Source organism: Cryptomeria japonica, chromosome 10 (genome assembly GCF_030272615.1).
Source record: "Cryptomeria japonica chromosome 10, Sugi_1.0, whole genome shotgun sequence".
In the NCBI taxonomy this organism is placed as follows: Eukaryota; Viridiplantae; Streptophyta; class Pinopsida; order Cupressales; family Cupressaceae; genus Cryptomeria; species Cryptomeria japonica.
This window is the reverse complement of record NC_081414.1, coordinates 786,209,634-786,230,426: the sequence shown is the minus strand read 5'-3', so window position 1 is coordinate 786,230,426 and position 20,793 is coordinate 786,209,634. Positions and strand designations below refer to the sequence as shown.

General features: G+C 38.5%; 3 protein-coding genes across 3 annotated transcripts; all 3 read left to right on the top strand.

Annotated features, from left to right (window-relative positions):
* Positions 1-2,565: 2,565 nt before the first annotated feature.
* Positions 2,566-3,564, top strand: LOC131039258 (receptor-like serine/threonine-protein kinase SD1-8). The gene has a single exon (XM_059212838.1). It carries the CDS (start codon positions 2,566-2,568, stop codon positions 3,562-3,564), a length of 999 nt encoding a protein of 332 aa, XP_059068821.1.
* A 3,205-nt stretch (positions 3,565-6,769) lies between these two features.
* On the top strand, positions 6,770-7,267 carry LOC131859250 (G-type lectin S-receptor-like serine/threonine-protein kinase At2g19130). The gene has a single exon (XM_059212837.1). The coding sequence runs from the start codon at positions 6,770-6,772 to the stop codon at positions 7,265-7,267; it is 498 nt and encodes a 165-aa protein (XP_059068820.1).
* A 10,817-nt stretch (positions 7,268-18,084) lies between these two features.
* On the top strand, positions 18,085-20,493 carry LOC131039261 (G-type lectin S-receptor-like serine/threonine-protein kinase At2g19130). Its single transcript, XM_057971967.2, has one exon. The coding sequence runs from the start codon at positions 18,085-18,087 to the stop codon at positions 20,491-20,493; it is 2,409 nt and encodes an 802-aa protein (XP_057827950.2).
* The last annotated feature ends 300 nt before the right edge of the window (positions 20,494-20,793 follow it).

Genomic DNA, 20,793 nt, shown 5'->3' with positions numbered 1-20,793 from the left:
TATGGTATTCCAAAATGAATCAAGTGATTGAGAGGCTTCTAGACCATCTTATCATGCTTCAGTTCGCTATGATTATCTCTTTATTGCTTCGATAAATGTTGGTTTTAAAGATTTTTTTGTTTCTCATATAGCTAATTGTTGGACTAAGTTTATTACTATTGATAAAATTGTTGTTTCTCAAGTTATTCTTCTACCTCACAATTTTTTTTCTGTCCTCCCTTCTTCTCTTAGTGTAGTACCCCTAGTTGGGTCTTCTAAAGGGTTTTTCTCTTACCCTTTACTTGAGTCTTCAAGCTTAGAAGACAACTTTGGTTGGATAGTAGTTCAAAGAAGGAAGAAAGTTGTGAAGGTGCCTAAGTTTGTTTCAAACGTTATCTAGTCCTAAATTTTGTTACCGTTTGGGTAACTATTTTTTTTTTTTAAGAGAATTTAGGCCATGTCAAAAACACACTTATCTTAATAAAACATAGCGACATTAAAGCAAAATTGATTCAATCACTGTCAAAGATACGATTTGTGTAAACCATTTTGTAGCAAAAAGATTATGAAGTATTTCAAAGGTGACATATTGATAGTAAATTAAAAAAGTTCAAAATATTTCATCTTCAAAAGACTACACATTATTGTGAAAGGAAATATAAAATAAAATGCTCAAAAGTACTTCAAACGGTAGATGAAGTATGTATAGTCTAACTATTCTAGAACATACTATTCGAAAATGTAAAGCTACAAACAATATGTAGAGGAGTAACAAGTGAAAAACAACATATTTATAAGACTGCTAGGTAAGTGAGAGTTGAAGTATAAGACATCTATGCATGAAATATCCATTCGATGGTGGCATACATAACACTTGTTTGTATATAGGTGGGAATAGTATTTATCTATATTGGATGCAAAAGGTCATGCCAAGTTCTATATATCTCTCGAGAATTTACGACATTAGACAACCTACCCCACTTACATCATTTCAATAGATGGAAATAATAAATGAGAACTTATGGTAGGATATGACTAGTTGGTAAATAGGATGGAGATGCTTGCCTTTCAGCTGCAATTTTTTCTTTACGAACGGTAACAATAAGTGGGAGTAGAGATGTGTGTCCTCTACAAAGGTGTCAGAGCAAACAAATTTGCCCTTAGCAAATAGTTGGGGTATTTGTGTATGGTTGTATGGGAAAAGAGTTGATAACATTATATATCCATTCCTCTCTAAGTTCTTCACACTTTGCACATACAATTAGCAAGAAGGAAAAAAGATAAAAATATGAAGCATTTCAATTGTCTTGCATTGATTCTTATGAATTCAATTATTAATTTTAAAGAAACAAATCATCTATTTCAGAAAGGAAAGGAAAGGAAAGAAGCTTTTATAGTCCACGATGTCAGCAATCTGTATATGGGTCTATAGATGAGTTTTGAGCAATGTAGGACTACCTCGTACTCCTTACGGAAGGTACCTAACTGCACTACAAATGAGACATACACACCTTACTCCTGTCAAATTTAAACTTGTGATCTCTTTTTCAAGAACACATTCACCACTAGACCAACTTAAATTGTACAATTTTCATGGAACCCTTCAAAAAAGATCGCTTTCACGTTAGTGAAATTTCTAGTAATATGTCCGTCTGTCTTTACTTTCATTCGATCTTCAAGCGAGAGAAAACGTGCATTGTCTTTTAGAAGACCAAATTGCGCGTCAGAATCAAATTGCGAGAATGATGGAATTTTTCCGCGGGATCCAGGGAACTGCTTTGGCCGTGTTCGTTCATTTCGTAATGTGATTGTTTTCTATTTTAATTCGAAAGATTTATAAACCATAATAAAAGGCTGGAGTAAACCCTTTTTAAAACTAAACTATAATCAAATGTTCTATTAAATTCATCCCGTTTCCTATTTATATTCGAAAAATACAGCTGCTATGGTTATCGAAATAGTCTTATTTTGTTTTGATGGTTTCGTGTCTGCACGCTATGGAATCTTATTTTGTTTTGAATGACGCTACTTACTGACGTCAATTCCACATATAATAATAGCAGAGAAAGTCAATCATCTTAACGAGATGGGTAATTATCTGAATCCCAATTTTATATAAGAAAAGCCTGCTCTTTGAATAATTGCTATGGTTATCGAAATGGCGATGGAGTATATGGTCCTAGCAATTACTATGATTATTGCACTGAATAATTGCACTTCATTTGCACTAGATGACGGGGATACCCTTCTACTGGGGGATTCGCTCGCTGCAAATCAGACCATAATATCAAACAATGGCTCGTTTGAATTGGGATTTTTCAGTCCAAGAAGAACGAATAACTGGTATGTTGGCATCTGGAACGCGCCAATCTTACAGAAGGTCGTAGTTTGGGTGGCTAACAGAGATAACCCTGTCAAAGGCATGCCCTGCGTCCTGAACTTTTCGAGTGACAGTCATCTCAGACTGTTTGATAGGCAGGGCCGGTCAGTGTGGTCACCTGATATTGGTCTGACAGGATCGCGGGCAATTATAACCGAATCTGGAAATTTCATTATGCTCATCCGGGAGATACATGGTTGCCAGGCATGAATATGTGGAATGGCATGAAGCTAACTTCGTGGAAGAGCTCTGTGGATCCTGGAAGTGGGCTCTTCTCTTATGGAATGGACATCTCTTCAAGAAAGACGCAGTTGGTGATGACCTATAACAACAGTGTTCCATATTGGTCCAGTGGAGAGTGGACTGGGAGTTATTTTACCAACATTCCGGAGGGGAAAAATGCTACTAAGATATTGGAAACGTCTTGTGTGAGCGTTTCTCCTTCAAGATTATACTGTCAATTTAGAGTAATCCCGACAGGATATATCCCGACAGGACATATCCTGACAGGACGGACCCTGTTAAATGAGAATGGCGAATTAAAAGTTTACCTCTGGATGGATGATGGTACTTGGACTGAGGTATGGTCGACATATCGAGGTCAATGCAGTGACTATGAAATCTGCGGGGCATATGGACCCTGTAATGCGAGTGATGTGTGCAGTTGTATCGAGGGTTTCTCTCCCAAAAATGACTCTCAAGGTTGGTGGTCAAGTGGGTGTGCTCGGCGAAGATCCCTGCAATGCTCTGTCACAACGGGCACCACCGACGGCTTCTTGGAAACGAAGAACCGATACTTGCCTGAAGAAGAAGCTGTCTCATACAACAACGAGCCAACAATGGAAGGCTGCAGGACTGACTGTCTCAACAATTGCTCCTGTACAGCATTTGCTTTCGTTTTTTATGACCCACCAACCTGTAGACTCTGGTTCGGGGACTTATTCAAAATGCGCGTTTCATCTGACAACCAATCCATCTTCATCAGGCTGGCAGCTTCTGAGTTGCCGCACTCGACATTAGAGAGAAGCAGCAAAGCCCCTCTACTTCTTATTTTACTTCCTTCAGTCACGGCTTTCTTTGTTGTTTTAGCTGCCCTCTTGGCCGCATTTATTCTGTGGAAACGTCGAAGATTGCAGAAAAAAAGCGTAGAAGAGGACGAGGATGTGCCAATCATGCTCAAAATGTTCACTTACAAAGAGCTGTGAATCGCAACTAGGAATTTCAAGCATAAGCTGGGAAGTGGAGCATTCGGGTCTGTGTTCAAAGGAACTCTTCCAGACAGCACGCTTGCGGCGGTTAAGAGATTAGTGTTAGCGGTGTAAATCATGCAATGGTTAGCGATAGTTAATTCAAGTTTCTTGCAATCTTCTCTGTGATTCATGGGCATCACTAATGATTGCATGATGTTAGCCTAAGGCTAACAAAGGGAACAATACTAGTTATTTTTCATGCTTCACCTCTTTCATTATCATCTTCTGTAATTTCTTCCTTGAAAGCGGTGGTTAAATTTGTATAAATCATGCATTCTACATAATGTAAAGACACAATGAATTAATAGAGTTTATTTTCCTTTGTTCTTTATTCTGATTTCTTCTGCAATTTTTGTTTTCTCTTTCTTAGCTAGATCTGTATTTTTGCTTTGCAGAAAATTTAACATTATATCAGAGCTAGAACATTTTTTTTTTTTGCACGTATTGAAGATCTGAGCTCTTTTAGAATGGAATTCTCATTGCTTTGGGGTATCTGTTAGTGTTTTTGTATTAAAAATGAACTGAAATAAAGTTCTAAAAGGGGGTAGTCTAGTCTAAAATGGGAATTAGATATCATCCATCTGTCATCTTTTTGGAAGAAGGAGATTACAAGTCTCGGCATAATGGAATCCTAAAGCATTGTCGTTGGATTCATCTTTTGCCTCATTTATATGGACTTATTCCCAAACCAAGTACTTGTTGGCACAAATCTGCATGGGAAAGTAGAAATGATCATGTCTTAGGACTAATTGGTTTAACTATTGGGAAGCATACATCATGGGCTCTATCACACATTGAGTGCCCTCGCACTCTTTGGGCCACTATATGGGAAATGTATGGAGATCCCAATGAACCTCCATTTCTAGATGAAGACATGCTTCTCTCCCTTGATAATAATGATGATCCTATGTATGATGATGGCACTGAAGAGGAAATTGCTTATTGGAAGAGACTTGATTGTCTTGATTACATATAGAGACATCTCCTCCCGCTTCTCCTCTTTCCACACCTCCAATATTGATTGTTGTTAAATCACCTCCAACTACATATTTGATAGAGATCTTGGCTTCTTCGAATGCTACTTCGGATTCTCTTCAGTAGGGTCATTCTTGTCCTCTTGATGAGCGAGATATCATCCTCTCACACATTTATCTTTGATCATGATGATATTATTGAGGACACATGTCTTCTTTCTGATGCCATCTCACATCAAGTTGCATCTTCTTTTGGTTTGGATTCTCTTGTTCTCTCTTAGCCACTCCATGCTACTATCTTGACACATCTTGATTCATATCCAAACAAATCTCACACTTAAATGGTCACTGTTATGGAATCTTGTATGACAGAGTTGTAGTTCGACATCAGATTAGAGAAACATGAGTATTTTTCAGAACCATTCATCTTGATTCCTTCATACATTTCACTTGAGTGGGAATTTAGCAGTTTAATAGCTTGAGGTTTCTATCTTCCAAAAGGAAGAGGCATCATTTGTTGCAAGGGAACCTACTACAACATTCATTTTGCTACATTCTGTATTGACATTCTTTCTCTTCTTTGTGAAGGCACAAATAGCCACTTTTTGCAAGACCTTCTTTGGTTGCAAGACATTGTAGCATATTAAGTGTCATGCAGAGTTAGTGTTTATTTTGAGGGGGGGGTTTCTTCCCACTGGGTTTTCCCTCTTTCCTCTTTTATTTCCTTTTCACTAGGCTTGTCTCCTTAGTTAGACTTAAGGGGGGGTGTTAGTGCAACCTTATCTCCAGTTCTTTTCTCCATGATTTATGGATAACTTCCGATGCATGCTCCTCCTTACATTAAGCCTGTGACTTATGGAAAACTTCTGATTGCATGAAATTTGCATGCTCTATGCGCTATTTGCAATAAGATAACTAATGCGAACATCAAGTTAGTCTTCATGATCTCCAAAATCTTCACTGCCATTTCTGTGGTTATGAATTATATTTAATGCAAGCATTGTATTGTAATTTTAAGATAAGAATTTCATTTATATGCAGATCTGTGTTTGTTCTCTGTTTTTGCTCTATTTTCAGTCTACAAGTTTTGTTTCTATTTTTTAGCTAGATCTATCCCTGTACAGTTGCAAAATTCTACATGGTATCAGAGCCTGAGAGCTAGGAGGAAGGACAAATTATTTGTAGGCAGATTTTTGAAGAATAGAAGCTAATGTAAACCTCAGTTCACGGGCCTTGCCTTCATCTTCTCCTTTGTGACACATCATTTCAGTGGACCTGTCTTGTTTCTCCTTTGTCATATTATGAGGGAGATTTTATACTGTTAGTGCTAATGCTTCTTGATTTTGTTTCAAGTTTGATCAATTCACTATTGGCACTTGTATTTTTGACTAGCAACTTCTTCTTGCATAGTTGAGTAGTGTCGTTGGGGTCACTTGTATAGATTCATGTGCTACCTACATCTTCGAATCTTAGATGTTTTGCCTTCTTTTCCATCTGATCATTGTTCGAGTAGTGTCATTGAGGGCACTCATGCAGATTCTTGATCTTGATCATCATCTTGGCTTTTGAGGAGGTTCTTCATTTAGCACTATGGCAGCAGTTACCATTCGACAATTTTCCACACTTATCTTGTATCTCAAAGGATATTATTCTGCACTTCATATAGTTGTAATTTGGAGGGGGGGGGGGTTTGTTCCCACTAGGTTTTCCCTCTTTCCTCTTTCTTCTTTGTAATTGGGTTCCTAATCAGGCTTTATTGCCAGGACCCATATCTCTCCTTAGTTAGCCTTAAGGGGGGGTGTTACTGGTGTAAATCATGCAATGGCTAGCGATAGTTAATTCAATACGGCAAATCTGTCTTCGTTTCCTCCATAATTTCTTCCTTGAAAGTGGTGGTTAACTTTGTATAAACCATGCATTCCACATAATGTAAAGACACAATGAATTAATAGAGTTTCTTTTTGTTTGTTCTTTATTTTGATTTCTCCTGCAAGTTTAATTTTCTCTTTCCTAGCTAGATCTGTATTTTTGCTTTGCAGAAAATTTAACAATTAGAGGGTTCATGAAGAATAGAAAAGCAATTCTGTGCAGAAATAAGTACCATCGGTTAAATACAACGTGTGAATTTGGTAAAGCTCTATGGATTCTGTGTGGAAGGCTCTTGAAGGCTACTGGTGTATGCCTACATGCCTAATGGCTCTCTAAATTCCTGCCTTTTCTATGAAGAGGAAGGTGTAGAGAGGGTGTTGGATTGGAAGACCCTGTTTCAGATCGCACTGGGCACTGCACGAGGACTAGTTTATCTCCATGAGGAATGCAGGGATCAGATCATTCACTACGATATTAAGCCTCGAAATATTCTTCTAGATGGTGACTTCAACCCCAGGATAGCTGATTTTGGGTTGGCAAAGATGGTGGGCAGAGATTTCAGCCATTTATTGACGACCACAAGAGGAACTCCAGGATACTTGGCTCCCGAGTGGATCTTCGGCCTTCCTATCACTCCCAAGGTGGACATATACAGTTTTGGCATGACGTTGTTGGAAATTATCTCGGGTCGTAGAAATCTGGATTTAAGGGTGGAGGAGAGGAGGTGGTACTTTCCCACCTGGGCTTCATCTCAAATTCAGAAGGGAAACATAATAGACATTGGGCTTCATCTCAAATTCAGAAGGGAAACATAATAGACATTGTGGATGCAAGGATAGCAAGTGAAACACATATCGAAGAGGTGAGAAGAGTCGCTTTGGTTGGAGGACTATGCATTCAAGATGATGAGAATATGAGGCCAAGCATGAGTGAAGTGGTGAAGATATTTTAAGGGACTATGAAGGCTCCATCACCACAAATTTCGAGGTCTTGAGAGGTGCTGTTAGATCAGGTAGACAACGACGATAGCAATACCTCTAGCAGTCTTTCTTCTCTTAAATCAACAACTATTGTATAATTTAAAGCATCTCTTTTGTCTTTTTGTTGCTATACATTATAGCAACAAAAAGAGGTGAAAATGTTATTAAATATTTGTCTACAGCAATTACAATCCTTCCATTGCATGTTTTAAAATATATTTTTTCCATGATATATCCATAGAAATAAAAGGAGGATAACATATTACAAAATAATGGTCTCACAATAATATATAATCTATCTTTCAATTAAACATATAATTATTTTGTGCTTTTATAAACATTTCACCTATTTTTAAGATGTTCTTTGATTTTCATAGAATTTTTGTAGTTTCATCACGATCTATGTCATCCTTTTGAACCTCTAAAGTATTTGTAACTATAGAAGTAGGGATCTTAGATGGGGATCCTGTGGGAGGAGGTTAAGGCATCCTTTATGAAGATGGTGAAGAAGTCAATTTAGCTCTTCCAAGATGATTTCTATATAAAGACTGAGCATAGATAACCAATTTTGGTTGGGTTGGATGAGATTGTTATAAATGTTCTAACCCAAAACCAACCATCATCCGAACATCTATTGCCTTCTCAACCTTTCTTGCCTTCCCGAAGGCTTAATCAACCTTATGCAATATTTTTTGTGTAGGCTTTATTTGCTTTTCTTAACAAGCAAAATTCTACTACTTTGTTGGTAACTATAATAGAGGTTATGAGAGTAGATTTGATCATAAGGGTGATATATATACTTATTTCAAGGTTTTTGACAAATATGTTGTTTCTTTTTTCATATTAATTCATTACATTACATTTTGTACTATCATTGATTTTTGTTAGGATTTAGAGAGAGAATGAAATCTTTTAAACATTTAAATTTCTTATGAATTTTTTCATCAAAAACATTATTCTATTTTATAGGGAAGTTATTAAATTATGATATGTTATATTTCCTACATAATTAGATATTTATTTGTAATATAACTAAATATTTATATTGATTTGTACCCTTCTTTAACTTAGATATTAGATTAGTCTATATTTTATAAATATTACACAACTATAAAAGTTTTTACTAAATTTAATAATAATATAACAATTTTTATTTCTTAAATATAAAGGCATCGAATTTTAAATATATTGATGTCTCAAAAAACTACAAAATAACATATAAGTATATCATATTTATTATATTTCTAAATTAAAATTAAAAAAAAAAAATTAAATAAGGAATGGTTATTTTATCAAAAGTAAACTTAAAAAATATATCCAAATGTAACATAATTGTTCAAATGAAAATAAAGTAAACAATACAAATAAAATAAAATAAAATAATTATTCATTAATATTTTTTATATACATGAACATAAATTTTAATTTTTAAGTGTACAATAAAATTATTTGAAATTAATATTTGCTTAAGGCTATGGAGGTTGACAAGGATAGACCATTCAATTTGAATGTTTCGGTGCAACATAATTCAGGACTACAAAGGTTTCAAACGACGACATGTCCTCATTGTTTAGGACTATGAAAATTGCGATGACAAGACACGGTTGATTGTGCAGATTGTACTTTATTGTTTAATCTGCCAGGGTACTTGTTCAATTGGTGCAAGCTCTGTGGGTTCTTGTTCCAATTATTGACAACTTTTCCCAATCATCACATTACATGTGAATGGATTGGATAGCACAAAAGGAATTTGTAAGAGATTAGTTTGTGGACCTTTCAAGTTCTGGCCCTCGCCTCTAAATGTGTTTTGATTTCTACAAGTTCTGCTCCCCTGATATATGTACACATACAATTTTTTTGATTTGGTGTGGCCAACTCAGCAGACTAGTTGGCCAATGGTAAAAGTTGGTGAGTGGGTCCACATGGCCTGCCACATGTTCCCCCAAAGTTAGGGTGCCCAGGTTTTGGTTTGTCCCCCTATGCACATACAAATATGTACATGCAGAGATGTAAATACATACATGTAGATACAAGCATGTACATCTCTAAATATACATACATATAGTGAAATACATGTACATACATATATGGATATACATTTACATACATATATGTATACACATGTACACATAGATGTGTATACATGCACATACATATATGTATATACATGTAGATACATACATATATATACATGTCCATATATTGAAGGTTTTCATTTGTACATACATATATGCATATACATGTCTATACATATATGCTTAAACAAGTCCATACATATATGCATATACATGTCCATACATAAATGCATGATATGTCAAACTTGGGTTGAAGGGCTTCATTTTCAGTTATAAGTCATGTAGAAACATACATGTACACACATATTTGTATATACATGCATATACATGTCCATACATATATGCATATACATGTCTATACATAAATGCATGATATGTCAAACTTGGGTTGAAGGGATTCATTTTCAGTTGTAAGTCATGTAGAAACATACATGTAAATACAGACATGTGCATACATATCTGCATATACATGTACATACATATATGAATATAAATATCCATACATATATGCATAAACAAGTCCATACATATATGCATATATATGTGCATACATAAATGCATGATATGTCAAACTTGGGTTGAAGGGTTTCAATGCCACTGTTAATGTTTAAGGGTTTAAGGGTTTGTATTTCACAGTTAATGCATTCAATTTAACAATTTACTGTTTATAAAAGAAACATGGCAACTATTTACAAAGAAACATGGCAAGTATTTAAGTATGGAAGTTCACAAGCACTGAGAAACATGGAAACTATTTATAAAGGAACATGGCAACTATTTATAAATAAACAAGGCAACTATGGAAGTACACAAGTAAAAAAGAAACATGACAAGTATATATAAAACTAAGAAAGGAACATGCTCACCAATGAAAGCAAGTATTAGTTATTCAATTTTTGAAAACACTAAAGGAAATTAGGCGTTCATTGAGTTAACAATACATAAAGTAACATGACAACTATTTAGCAAAGAAACAAATAAGTACATTCAATGAATCTAAACAAGTAACATGGAAAGGGTTTGAAACCATTGAGCCCTTTGAACCCTCAAACAATGCCGGAGAAATAGAAAACCCTTAAACCAGAAAGGAAATGTGATTCTCGAAATGGAACTGAAGAATGTATGAATATGACGGTGAAATTTTGAGCCATTGTACATTTACAAAAGATTTCGCATTTGAACCCCAAAAGCCTTCTACAAGGTGGGGTTTATGTGGAAACCATTTAAGATCAATAGTGAAAATAACTATAGGCATAGTGAAAAAGAAACCCTCAACCAGTTATATTGTTAGGGTTTGAAACAATTGAATCCTTTAAACCCTCAAATAGTGCACAGTCAGAGTGAATCCTATAAACCCTCAAACCATTCAAGCATTACATAAGAGTGTTGTAAGGGTTTGAAACCATTCAAGCATTGAAAGCATTTAAACCATTAAAGAATTGAAACCATTGAAACCCTGAAACATTAACTGTGAAATTTAAAACCCATTAACAGTGATGCTCGAAACCGAAATCCTTTAAACCCTCAAACAATGGAAGTGAAATTGAATACCCTGAAACTATTAAAGCAATGTGATGGTCGAGATGGTAACCAATAAACCAAAATATGAAACCCATACACATAAATAGTTTAAAACAAAACCATACGTAGAGTTAATCTGGAACCCTCGACCATTCAACTCTGGAAACCATTCAAGCGTTGAAAACATTGAAACCCTGAAACATTAACTGTGAAATTTGAAACCCATTAATAGTGATGCTTGAAACCGAAATCCTTTAAACCCTCAAACAATGGAAGTGAAATTGAATACCCTGAAACCACTAAAGCAATGTGATGCTCGCGATGGTAACCAATAAAACAAAATATGAAACCCATATGTAAAAAACAGTAAAATAAAAACATACGCAGAGTGAATATGAAACCAAAGACCATTGAACTCTGCAAACGATTCAAAGGGTTTGAAACCATTCAAACACTGAAAGCATTGAAACCATTAAAACATCGAAACCATTGAAACCCTCAAACATGAATAGTAAAATTTAAAACCCATTAACAATGATGCTTGAAATCCAAATTTATAACCACTTTTTTAGCAATGTGCTGGTCAAAATCGAATACAGGCCACCAATTTTAATAGTGATGCATGAAATGAAAACCAATTTTTTTGAAAAGTCAGCATTAAAAAGACAGTAGAGCTTGAACAGAGGATTATGATTCCCTTTTTGCATGTATTTGTGTTCATGAACACATTATTCAGTGTTCAGAAACACAAAGACTTGCCCAAACGTAGTTGGACACAAAAACAAAATAATGGACGACATAAAAATAGTGTCAAAATCCTAAAAGAGGAAAGGAAAATGCCAAAAACAAAGTGAATGGAATCGGTAGGCCTTAGTGAGGAGAAAACCTAACCTGGATCGAAGGGGGACGACGACTTTGAGTCCCATATCGATGGCATCGTGTCCTCGTCGCCATCGAAACCTACAAAAACCACATAAAACAAAAGTACAGAGGAAACAATTAGAAAAATGAAACCCCAACAAAAACGAGAAACCAGGTAAAGAAGGAAGAAACCAGTCCTTGTACTTGGCAAAGGGTGTGCATGTTCTAGCTCCATCTCGAATTCCTTCAGTGCCATTGCGAACAAGATTTGGTACGATTGAAAGCCAGGACTAGAGAGAGTGCGAAAAAAAAACATAAACTTCGACAAGCACTAAAATGCGAAGAGGCAGGTGCATTGAATGGTGCTGTGGTTGAAAAGCGCGAAGAGCTAGGTGCACGAAGGGTGAGGTGGTGCATAGTTAATGCCATTGCAAGGAAACTTTGAAAGTGGCTTGCGAGAACTTTGGACGCAGAGGTTGGTGGATTGGGTGGCTATGTAGAAGAATGCCATGTGGCAACCCCATTCTAAACTAATGGATATTTTAAATGGTTAACGGGGTGGGCCCAGCCAGATTCTGGTCGACACACCGAAGTGGCATAATATCGACCACTCCCACGAATGGGTATAGTACACGTGGCATTATGCCGAGTCAGCACTCAAGATAACGTTTTGAAAAAAGTCAAGTCAGCGATCGACATAACAAGTGGTCAAAGTTGGTCTCTAGGTCAACTTGGCGTGGGCACGCGAAATTAGGGTGGGCACGTTCTGGGTTCTCTCCCATAGTTTGAAGGTTTAAGCGGCAAAGGTACAAGTCCCGAGAATTTTTTTGTGTCATGTAAGTTTTTCCCTCGGTACTGGTTTAGCTTTAGGAGTGTAGTAGGCAGGCCTAATACAAATAAAAAGGACCGAGGAAACTGAACAGGAAAAACAAAACCAACGGAGGAGTCTTTTTCGGTACGCTTTTACCGGCGTGAGAACTTAAAAATTGTACGACGGGTTCATCTGCCAATGTCAGTATTCTTTAATGGTGTATTCGTAATCCACTGTAACATTTCGAAAGTCACACGAAATAATTCACCGTAATCCACCGCAATTCAGTTTTGTTGTGAACCAATAAAAATTGATCGAGTAACAAAGAAACGGCAAAATAATCGGAAAAAAATACTGGCGTGAGAAATTGAATTCCAGTGGGCTTTGCCCACATATATAGCCTATCGGCTATTTAGAATTTCATTGTAAGGGAACCATTCAAAAGAGATTGCCTTAACGGTAATTACTAGTAATATGTCCGTCTGTCTTGACAAAGTCAATCTTCAAGCATAGAGAAAATGTGGATTTTCGTTTACAAGACCAAATTGTGCGTGTCAAAGTCAAATTGCGAGTATGATGGAGTGGCGTTTGTGGCTTCCAGCGTAAAATACTTGGTCTGCACGCCATGGAATCTTATTTTATTTTGAAAGACGCTACTCCCTGACATCAACTCCGCATAGAATAATGTGAACTCCATAATAGGAGAGAAAGTCAACCATCTTAACCAGATGGCTTAATCTCACTTTGATATAAGAAAAGCTTGCTCTTTGAAGAAACTTTGAAAGTGGCTTGCGAGAACTTTGGACGGAGAGGTTGGTGGATTGGGTGGCTATGTAGAAGAATGCCATGTGGCAACCCCATTCTAAACTGACGGATATTTTAAATGGTTAATGGGGTGGGCCCAGCCACGTTCTGGTCGACACACCGAAGTGGCATAATTTCGACCACTCCCACAAATGGGTATAGTACACGTGGCATTATGCCGAGTCAGCACTCAAGATAACGTTTTGAAAAAAGTCAAGTCAGCGATCGACATAACAAGTGGTCAAAGTTGGTCTCCAGGTCAACATGGCGTGGGCACGCGAAATTAGGGTGGGCACGTTCTGGGTTCTCTCCCCTAGTTGGAAGGTTTAAGCGGCAAAGGTACAAGTCCCGAGAATTTTTTTGTGTCATGTAGGTTTTGCCCTCGGTACTGGTTTAGCTTTAGGAGTGTAGTAGGCAGGCCTAATACAAATAAAAAGGACCGAGGAAACTGAACAGGAAAAACAAAACCAACGGAGGAGTCTTTTTCGGTACGCTTTTACCGGCGTGAGAACTTAAAAATTGTACGACGGGTTCATCTGCCAATGTCAGTATTCTTTAATGGTGTATTCGTAATCCACCGTAACATTTCGAAAGTCACACGAAATAATTCACCGTAATCCACCGCAATTCAGTTTTGTTATGAACCAATAAAAATTGATCGAGTAACAAAGAAACGGCAAAATAATCGGAAAAAAATACTGGCGTGAGGAATTGAATTCCGGTGGGCTTTGCCCACATATATAGCCTATCGGCTATTTAGAATTTCATTGTAAGGGAACCATTCAAAAGAGATTGCCTTAACGGTAATTACTAGTAATATGTCCGTCTGTCTTGACAAAGTCGATCTTCAAGCATAGAGAAAACGTGGATTTTCGTTTACAAGACCAAATTGTGCGTGTCAAAGTCAAATTGCGAGTATGAGGGAGTGGCGTCTGTGGCTTCCAGCGTAAAATACTTGGTCTGCACGCCATGGAATCTTATTTTATTTTGAAAGACGCTACTTCCTGACATCAACTTCGCATAGAATAATGTGAACTCCATAATAGGAGAGAAAGTCAACCATCTTAACCAGATGGCTTAATCTCACTTTGATATAAGAAAAGCTTGCTCTTTGAAGAAACTTTGAAAGTGGCTTGCGAGAACTTTGGACGGAGAGGTTGGTGGATTGGGTGGCTATGTAGAAGAATGCCATGTGGCAACCCCATTCTAAACTGACGGATATTTTAAATGGTTAATGGGGTGGGCCCAGCCACGTTCTGGTCGACACACCGAAGTGGCATAATTTCAACCACTCTCACAAATGGGTATAGTACACGTGGCATTATGCCGAGTCAGCACTCAAGATAACGTTTTGAAAAAAGTCAAGTCAGCGATCGACATAACAAGTGGTCAAAGTTGGTCTCCAGGTCAACGTGGCGTGGGCACGCGAAATTAGGGTGGGCACGTTCTGGGTTCTCTCCCCTAGTTGGAAGGTTTAAGCGGCAAAGGTACAAGTCCCGAGAATTTTTTTGTGTCATGTAAGTTTTGCCCTCGGTACTGGTTTAGCTTTAGGAGTGTAGTAGGCAGGCCTAATACAAATAAAAAGGACCGAGGAAACTGAACAGGAAAAACAAAACCAACGGAGGAGTCTTTTTCGGTACGCTTTTACCGGCGTGAGAACTTAAAAATTGTACGACGGGTTCATCTGCCAATGTCAGTATTCTTTAATGGTGTATTCGTAATCCACCGTAACATTTCGAAAGTCACACGAAATAATTCACCGTAATCCACCGTAATTCAGTTTTATTGTGAACCAATAAAAATTGATCGAGTAACAAAGAAACGGCAAAATAATCGGAAAAAAATACTGGCGTGAGGAATTGAATTCCGGTGTGCTTTGCCCACATATATAGCCTATCGGCTATTTAGAATTTCATTGTCAAGGAACCATTCAAAAGAGATTGCCTTAATGGTAATTACTAGTAATATGTCCGTCTGTCTTGACAAAGTCAATCTTCAAGCATAGAGAAAACGTGGATTTTCGTTGACAAGACCAAATTGTGCGTGTCAAAATCAAATTGCGAGTATGAGGGAGTGGCGTCTGTGGCTTCCAGCGTAAAATACTTGGTCTGCACGCCATGGAATCTTATTTTATTTTGAAAGACGCTACTTCCTGACATCAACTCCGCATAGAATAATGTGAACTCCATAATAGGAGAGAAAGTCAACCATCTTAACCAGATGGCTTAATCTCACTTTGATATAAGAAAAGCTTGCTCTTTGAAGAAACTTTGAAAGTGGCTTGTGAGAACTTTGTACGGAGAGGTTGGTGGATTGGGTGGCTATGTAGAAGAATGCCATGTGGCAACCCCATTCTAAACTGACGGATATTTTAAATGGTTAACGAGGTGGGCCCAGCCACGTTCTTGTCGACACACCGAAGTGGCATAATTTCGACCACTCCCATAAATGGGTATAGTACACGTGGCATTATGCCGAGTCAACACTCAAGATAACGTTTTGAAAAAAGTCAAGTCAGCGATCGACATAACAAGTGGTCAAAGTTGGTCTCCAGGTCAACGTGGCGTGGGCACGCGAAATTAGGGTGGGCACGTTCTGGGTTCTCTCCCCTAGTTGGAAGGTTTAAGCGGCAAAGGTACAAGTCTCGAGAATTTTTTTGTGTCATGTAAGTTTTGCCCTCGGTACTGGTTTAGCTTTAGGAGTGTAGTAGGCAGGCCTAATACAAATAAAAAGGACCGAGGAAACTGAACAGGGAAAACAAAACCAACGGAGGAGTCTTTTTCGGTACATTTTTACCGGCGTGAGAACTTAAAAATTGTACGACGGGTTCATCTGCCAATGTCAGTATTCTTTAATGGTGTATTCGTAATCCACTGTAACATTTCGAAAGTCACACGAAATAATTCACCGTAATCCACTGTAATTCAGTTTTGTTGTGAACCAATAAAAATTGATCGAGTAACAAATAAACGGCAAAATAATCGGAAAAAAATACTGGCGTGAGGAATTGAATTCCGGTGGGCTTTGCCCACATATATAGCCTATCGGCTATTTAGAATTTCATTGTCAAGGAACCATTCAAAAGAGATTGCCTTAACAGTAATTACTAGTAATATGTCCGTCTGTCTTGACAAAGTCAATCTTCAAGCATAGAGAAAACGTGGATTTTCGTTTACAAGACCAAATTGTGCGTGTCAAAGTCAAATTGCGAGTATGAGGGAGTGGCGTCTGTGGCTTCCAGCGTAAAATACTTGGTCTGCACGCCATGGAATCTTATTTTATTTTGAAAGACGCTACTTCCTGACATCAACTCCGCATAGAATAATGTGAACTCCATAATAGGAGAGAAAGTCAACCATCTTAACCAGATGGCTTAATCTCACTTTGATATAAGAAAAGCTTGCTCTTTGAAGAAACTTTGAAAGTGGCTTGCGAGAACTTTGGACGGAGAGGTTGGTGGATTGGGTGGCTATGTAGAAGAATGCCATGTGGCAACCCCATTCTAAACTGACGGATATTTTAAATGGTTAACGGGGTGGGCCCAGCCACGTTCTGGTCGACACACCGAAGTGGCATAATTTCGACCACTCCCACAAATGGGTATAGTACACGTGGCATTATGCCGAGTCAGCACTCAAGATAACGTTTTGAAAAAAGTCAAGTCAGCGATCGACATAACAAGTGGTCAAAGTTGGTCTCCAGGTCAACATGGCGTGGGCACGCGAAATTAGGGTGGGCACGTTCTGGGTTCTCTCCCCTAGTTTGAAGGTTTAAGCGGCAAAGGTACAAGTCCCGAGAATTTTTTTGTGTCATGTAAGTTTTGCCCTCGGTACTGGTTTAGCTTTAGGAGTGTAGTAGGCAGGCCTAATACAAATAAAAAGGACCGAGGAAACTGAACAGGAAAAACAAAACCAACGGAGGAGTCTTTTTCGGTACGTTTTTACCGGCGTGAGAACTTAAAAATTGTACGACGGGATCATCTGCCAATGTCAGTATTCTTTAATGGTGTATTCGTAATCCACCGTAACATTTCGAAAGTCACACGAAATAATTCACCGTAATCCACCGTAATTCAGTTTTGTTGTGAACCAATAAAAATTGATCGAGTAACAAAGAAACGGCAAAATATTCGGAAAAAAATACCGGCGTGAGGAATTGAATTCCGGTGGGCTTTGCCCACATATATAGCCTATCGGCTATTTAGAATTTCATTGTCAAGGAACCATTCAAAAGAGATTGCCTTAACGGTAATTACTAGTAATATGTCCGTCTGTCTTGACAAAGTCGATCTTCAAGCATAGAGAAAACGTGGATTTTCGTTTACAAGACCAAATTGTGCGTGTCAAAGTCAAATTGCGAGTATGAGGGAGTGGCGTCTGTGGCTTCCAGCGTAAAATACTTGCTCTGCACGCCATGGAATCTTATTTTATTTTGAAAGACGCTACTTCCTGACATCAACTCCGCGTAGAATAATGTGAACTCCATAATAGGAGAGAAAGTCAACCATCTTAACCAGATGGCTTAATCTCACTTCGATATAAGAAAAGCTTGCTCTTTCAATAATTGCTATGGTTATCGAAATGGCGATGAAGTATTTGATCCTAGCAATTATTATAATTATTGCACTGAATAATTGCATTTCATTGGCACTAGATGGTGGGGATCCGCTTCTATTGGGCGATTCGCTCGCTGGAAATCAGACCATAATATCAAAGAACGGCACGTTTGAATTGGGATTTTTCAGTCCCAGAGGAACAAATAATTGGTATGTTGGCATCTGGTACACAATGTCCCCGGAGGTCGTAGTTTGGGTGGCTAACAGAGATAATCCTGTCAAAGGCATGCCCGCCGTTCTGAGCTTTTCGAGCGATGGATATCTCAGATTGTTTGATATAAATGGCCGTTCAGTGTGGTCGCCTGATATTGGCCTGAAAGGATCTCGGGCAATGATAACTGAAGCTGGTAATTTCATCATGCTGGGTGACGGCCAAAACAATTCTGAGATTGTTTGGGAGAGTTTCACACACCCGACAGATACATGGTTGCCTGGCATGAAGCTGTGGAGAGGCATGAAGATAACTTCCTGGAAGAGTTCTGTGGATCCTGCAACTGGGCTCTTCTCTTATGGACCGGACATGTCTCCAGGAAAGACACAGACGGTGTTGATCTATAACAAGAGTGTTCCATATTGGTCCACTGGAGAGTGGACAGGGAGTTATTTTACCAAAGTTCCCGAGACCAATCATTTTCCTAACATATACGAACTTTCCTTCGTGAGGGTTTCTCCTTCAAGATTTTACTATCAACATACAGTAAACCCGTCAGGACATGTCTTGAGAGCGCGGGAGCTGGTAGACGAGAACGGCAAAATAAAAGTTTACCTCTTGATGGATGATGGTACTTGGAATCTGTGGTGGTCGACACACCGAGGTCAATGCAGTGATTATGAAATCTGCGGGGCTTATGGACTCTGCAATGCGAATGATGTGTGCAGTTGTGTTGAGGGTTTCTCTCCCAAGAATGACTCTCACGGTTGGCGGTCAAGTGGGTGTGCTCGGCGAAGACCCCTGCAATGCTCTGTCACAACGGGCACCACCGATGGCTTCTTGGAAACCAAGAACCGATACTTGCCTGAAGAAGAAGCTCTCTCATACAATAACGAGCCAACAATGGAAGACTGCAGGACTGCTTGTCTCAACAATTGCTCGTGTACAGCCTTTGCTTTTGTTATTTCTGACCTACCAATCTGTAGACTCTGGTTCGGGGATTTATTCAAAATGTGCGTTTCATCTGACAACCGATCCATCTTCGTTAGGCTAGCATCTTCTGAATTGCCGCGCTCGACATCAGAGAGAAGCAGCAAAGCACCTCTACTTCTTATTTTACTTCCTTCAGTCGCGGCTTTCTTTGTTGTTTTAGCTGTCCTCTTGGCCGCATTTATTCTGTGGAAACGTCGAAGATTGCAGAACAAAAGCGTAGAAGAGGACGAGGATGTGCCAATCATGCTCAAAATGTTCACTTACAAAGAGCTGCGAATCGCAACTAGGAATTTCAAGCATAAGCTGGGAAGTGGAGCATTCGGGTCTGTGTTCAAAGGAACTCTTCCAGACAGCACGCTTGTGGCTGTTAAGAGATTAGAGGGTTCAGGAAGAATAGAAAAGCAATTCCGTGCAGAAATAAGTACCATCGGTGAAATACAGCATGTGAATTTGGTAAAGCTCTGTGGATTCTGCGTGGAAGGCTCTCGAAGGCTACTGGTGTATGCCTACATGCCTAATGGCTCTCTAAATTCCTCCCTTTTCTATGAAGAGGAAGGAGCAGAGAGGATGTTGGATTGGAAGACCCGGTTTCAGATCGCACTGGGCACTGCACGAGGATTGGTTTATCTCCATGAGGAATGCAGGGATCAGATCATTCACTGCGATATTAAGCCTGAAAATATTCTTCTAGATGGTGACTTCAACCCCAGGATAGCTGATTTTGGGTTGTCAAAGATGGTGGGCAGAGATTTCAGCCGTGTATTGACGACCACAAGAGGAACTCGAGGATACTTGGCTCCTGAGTGGATCTCCGGCCTTCCTGTAACTCCCAAGGTGGACGTATACAGTTTTGGCATGACGCTGTTGGAGATTATATCGGGTCGTAGAAATCTGGATTTAAGGGTAAAAGAGAGCAGGTGGTACTTTCCTACCTGGGCTTCATCTCAAATTGAGATGGGAAACATAAGAGACATTGTGGATGCAAGGATAGCAAGTGAGGCAAATATCGAAGAGGTGAGAAGAGCCGCTGTGGTTGGGGGACTGTGCATTCAAGACGAAGAGAATCTGAGGCCAAGCATGAGTGAAGTAGTGAAAATATTGGAAGGGAAGATGGAGGCTCCATCGCCACAAATTCGAATGTCTCCACAGGTGCTGTTACTTCAGGTAGACAACAGCAATAGCGATAGCTCTAGCAGTCTCTCTCAAATCATTAACTATTGTATAATTTAAAAGCATTTCTTTTATTTCTATTGTGATGAAATATAACAATAAAAAGATGTGAAAGTATTTTAAAATAAGAGATCCAATGTGTCAAGTTTCTGTCAATAGTTAGAAAGGAAAGTAGATAAAGAGAGAAGTAAAGAGTAGAAAGGGATAGGAAGAGATGCTAGAGATAAATAAATATAAAGGGAGAGACAAAAAGAGAGGTAGAGATATAGTGATAGAAGGAGGTGGAGTAATAATAAGATAGATATAAAGTGATAGATGGAAGAAGAGATATGGAGAGGAAAAGAGATATAGATGTAAAGG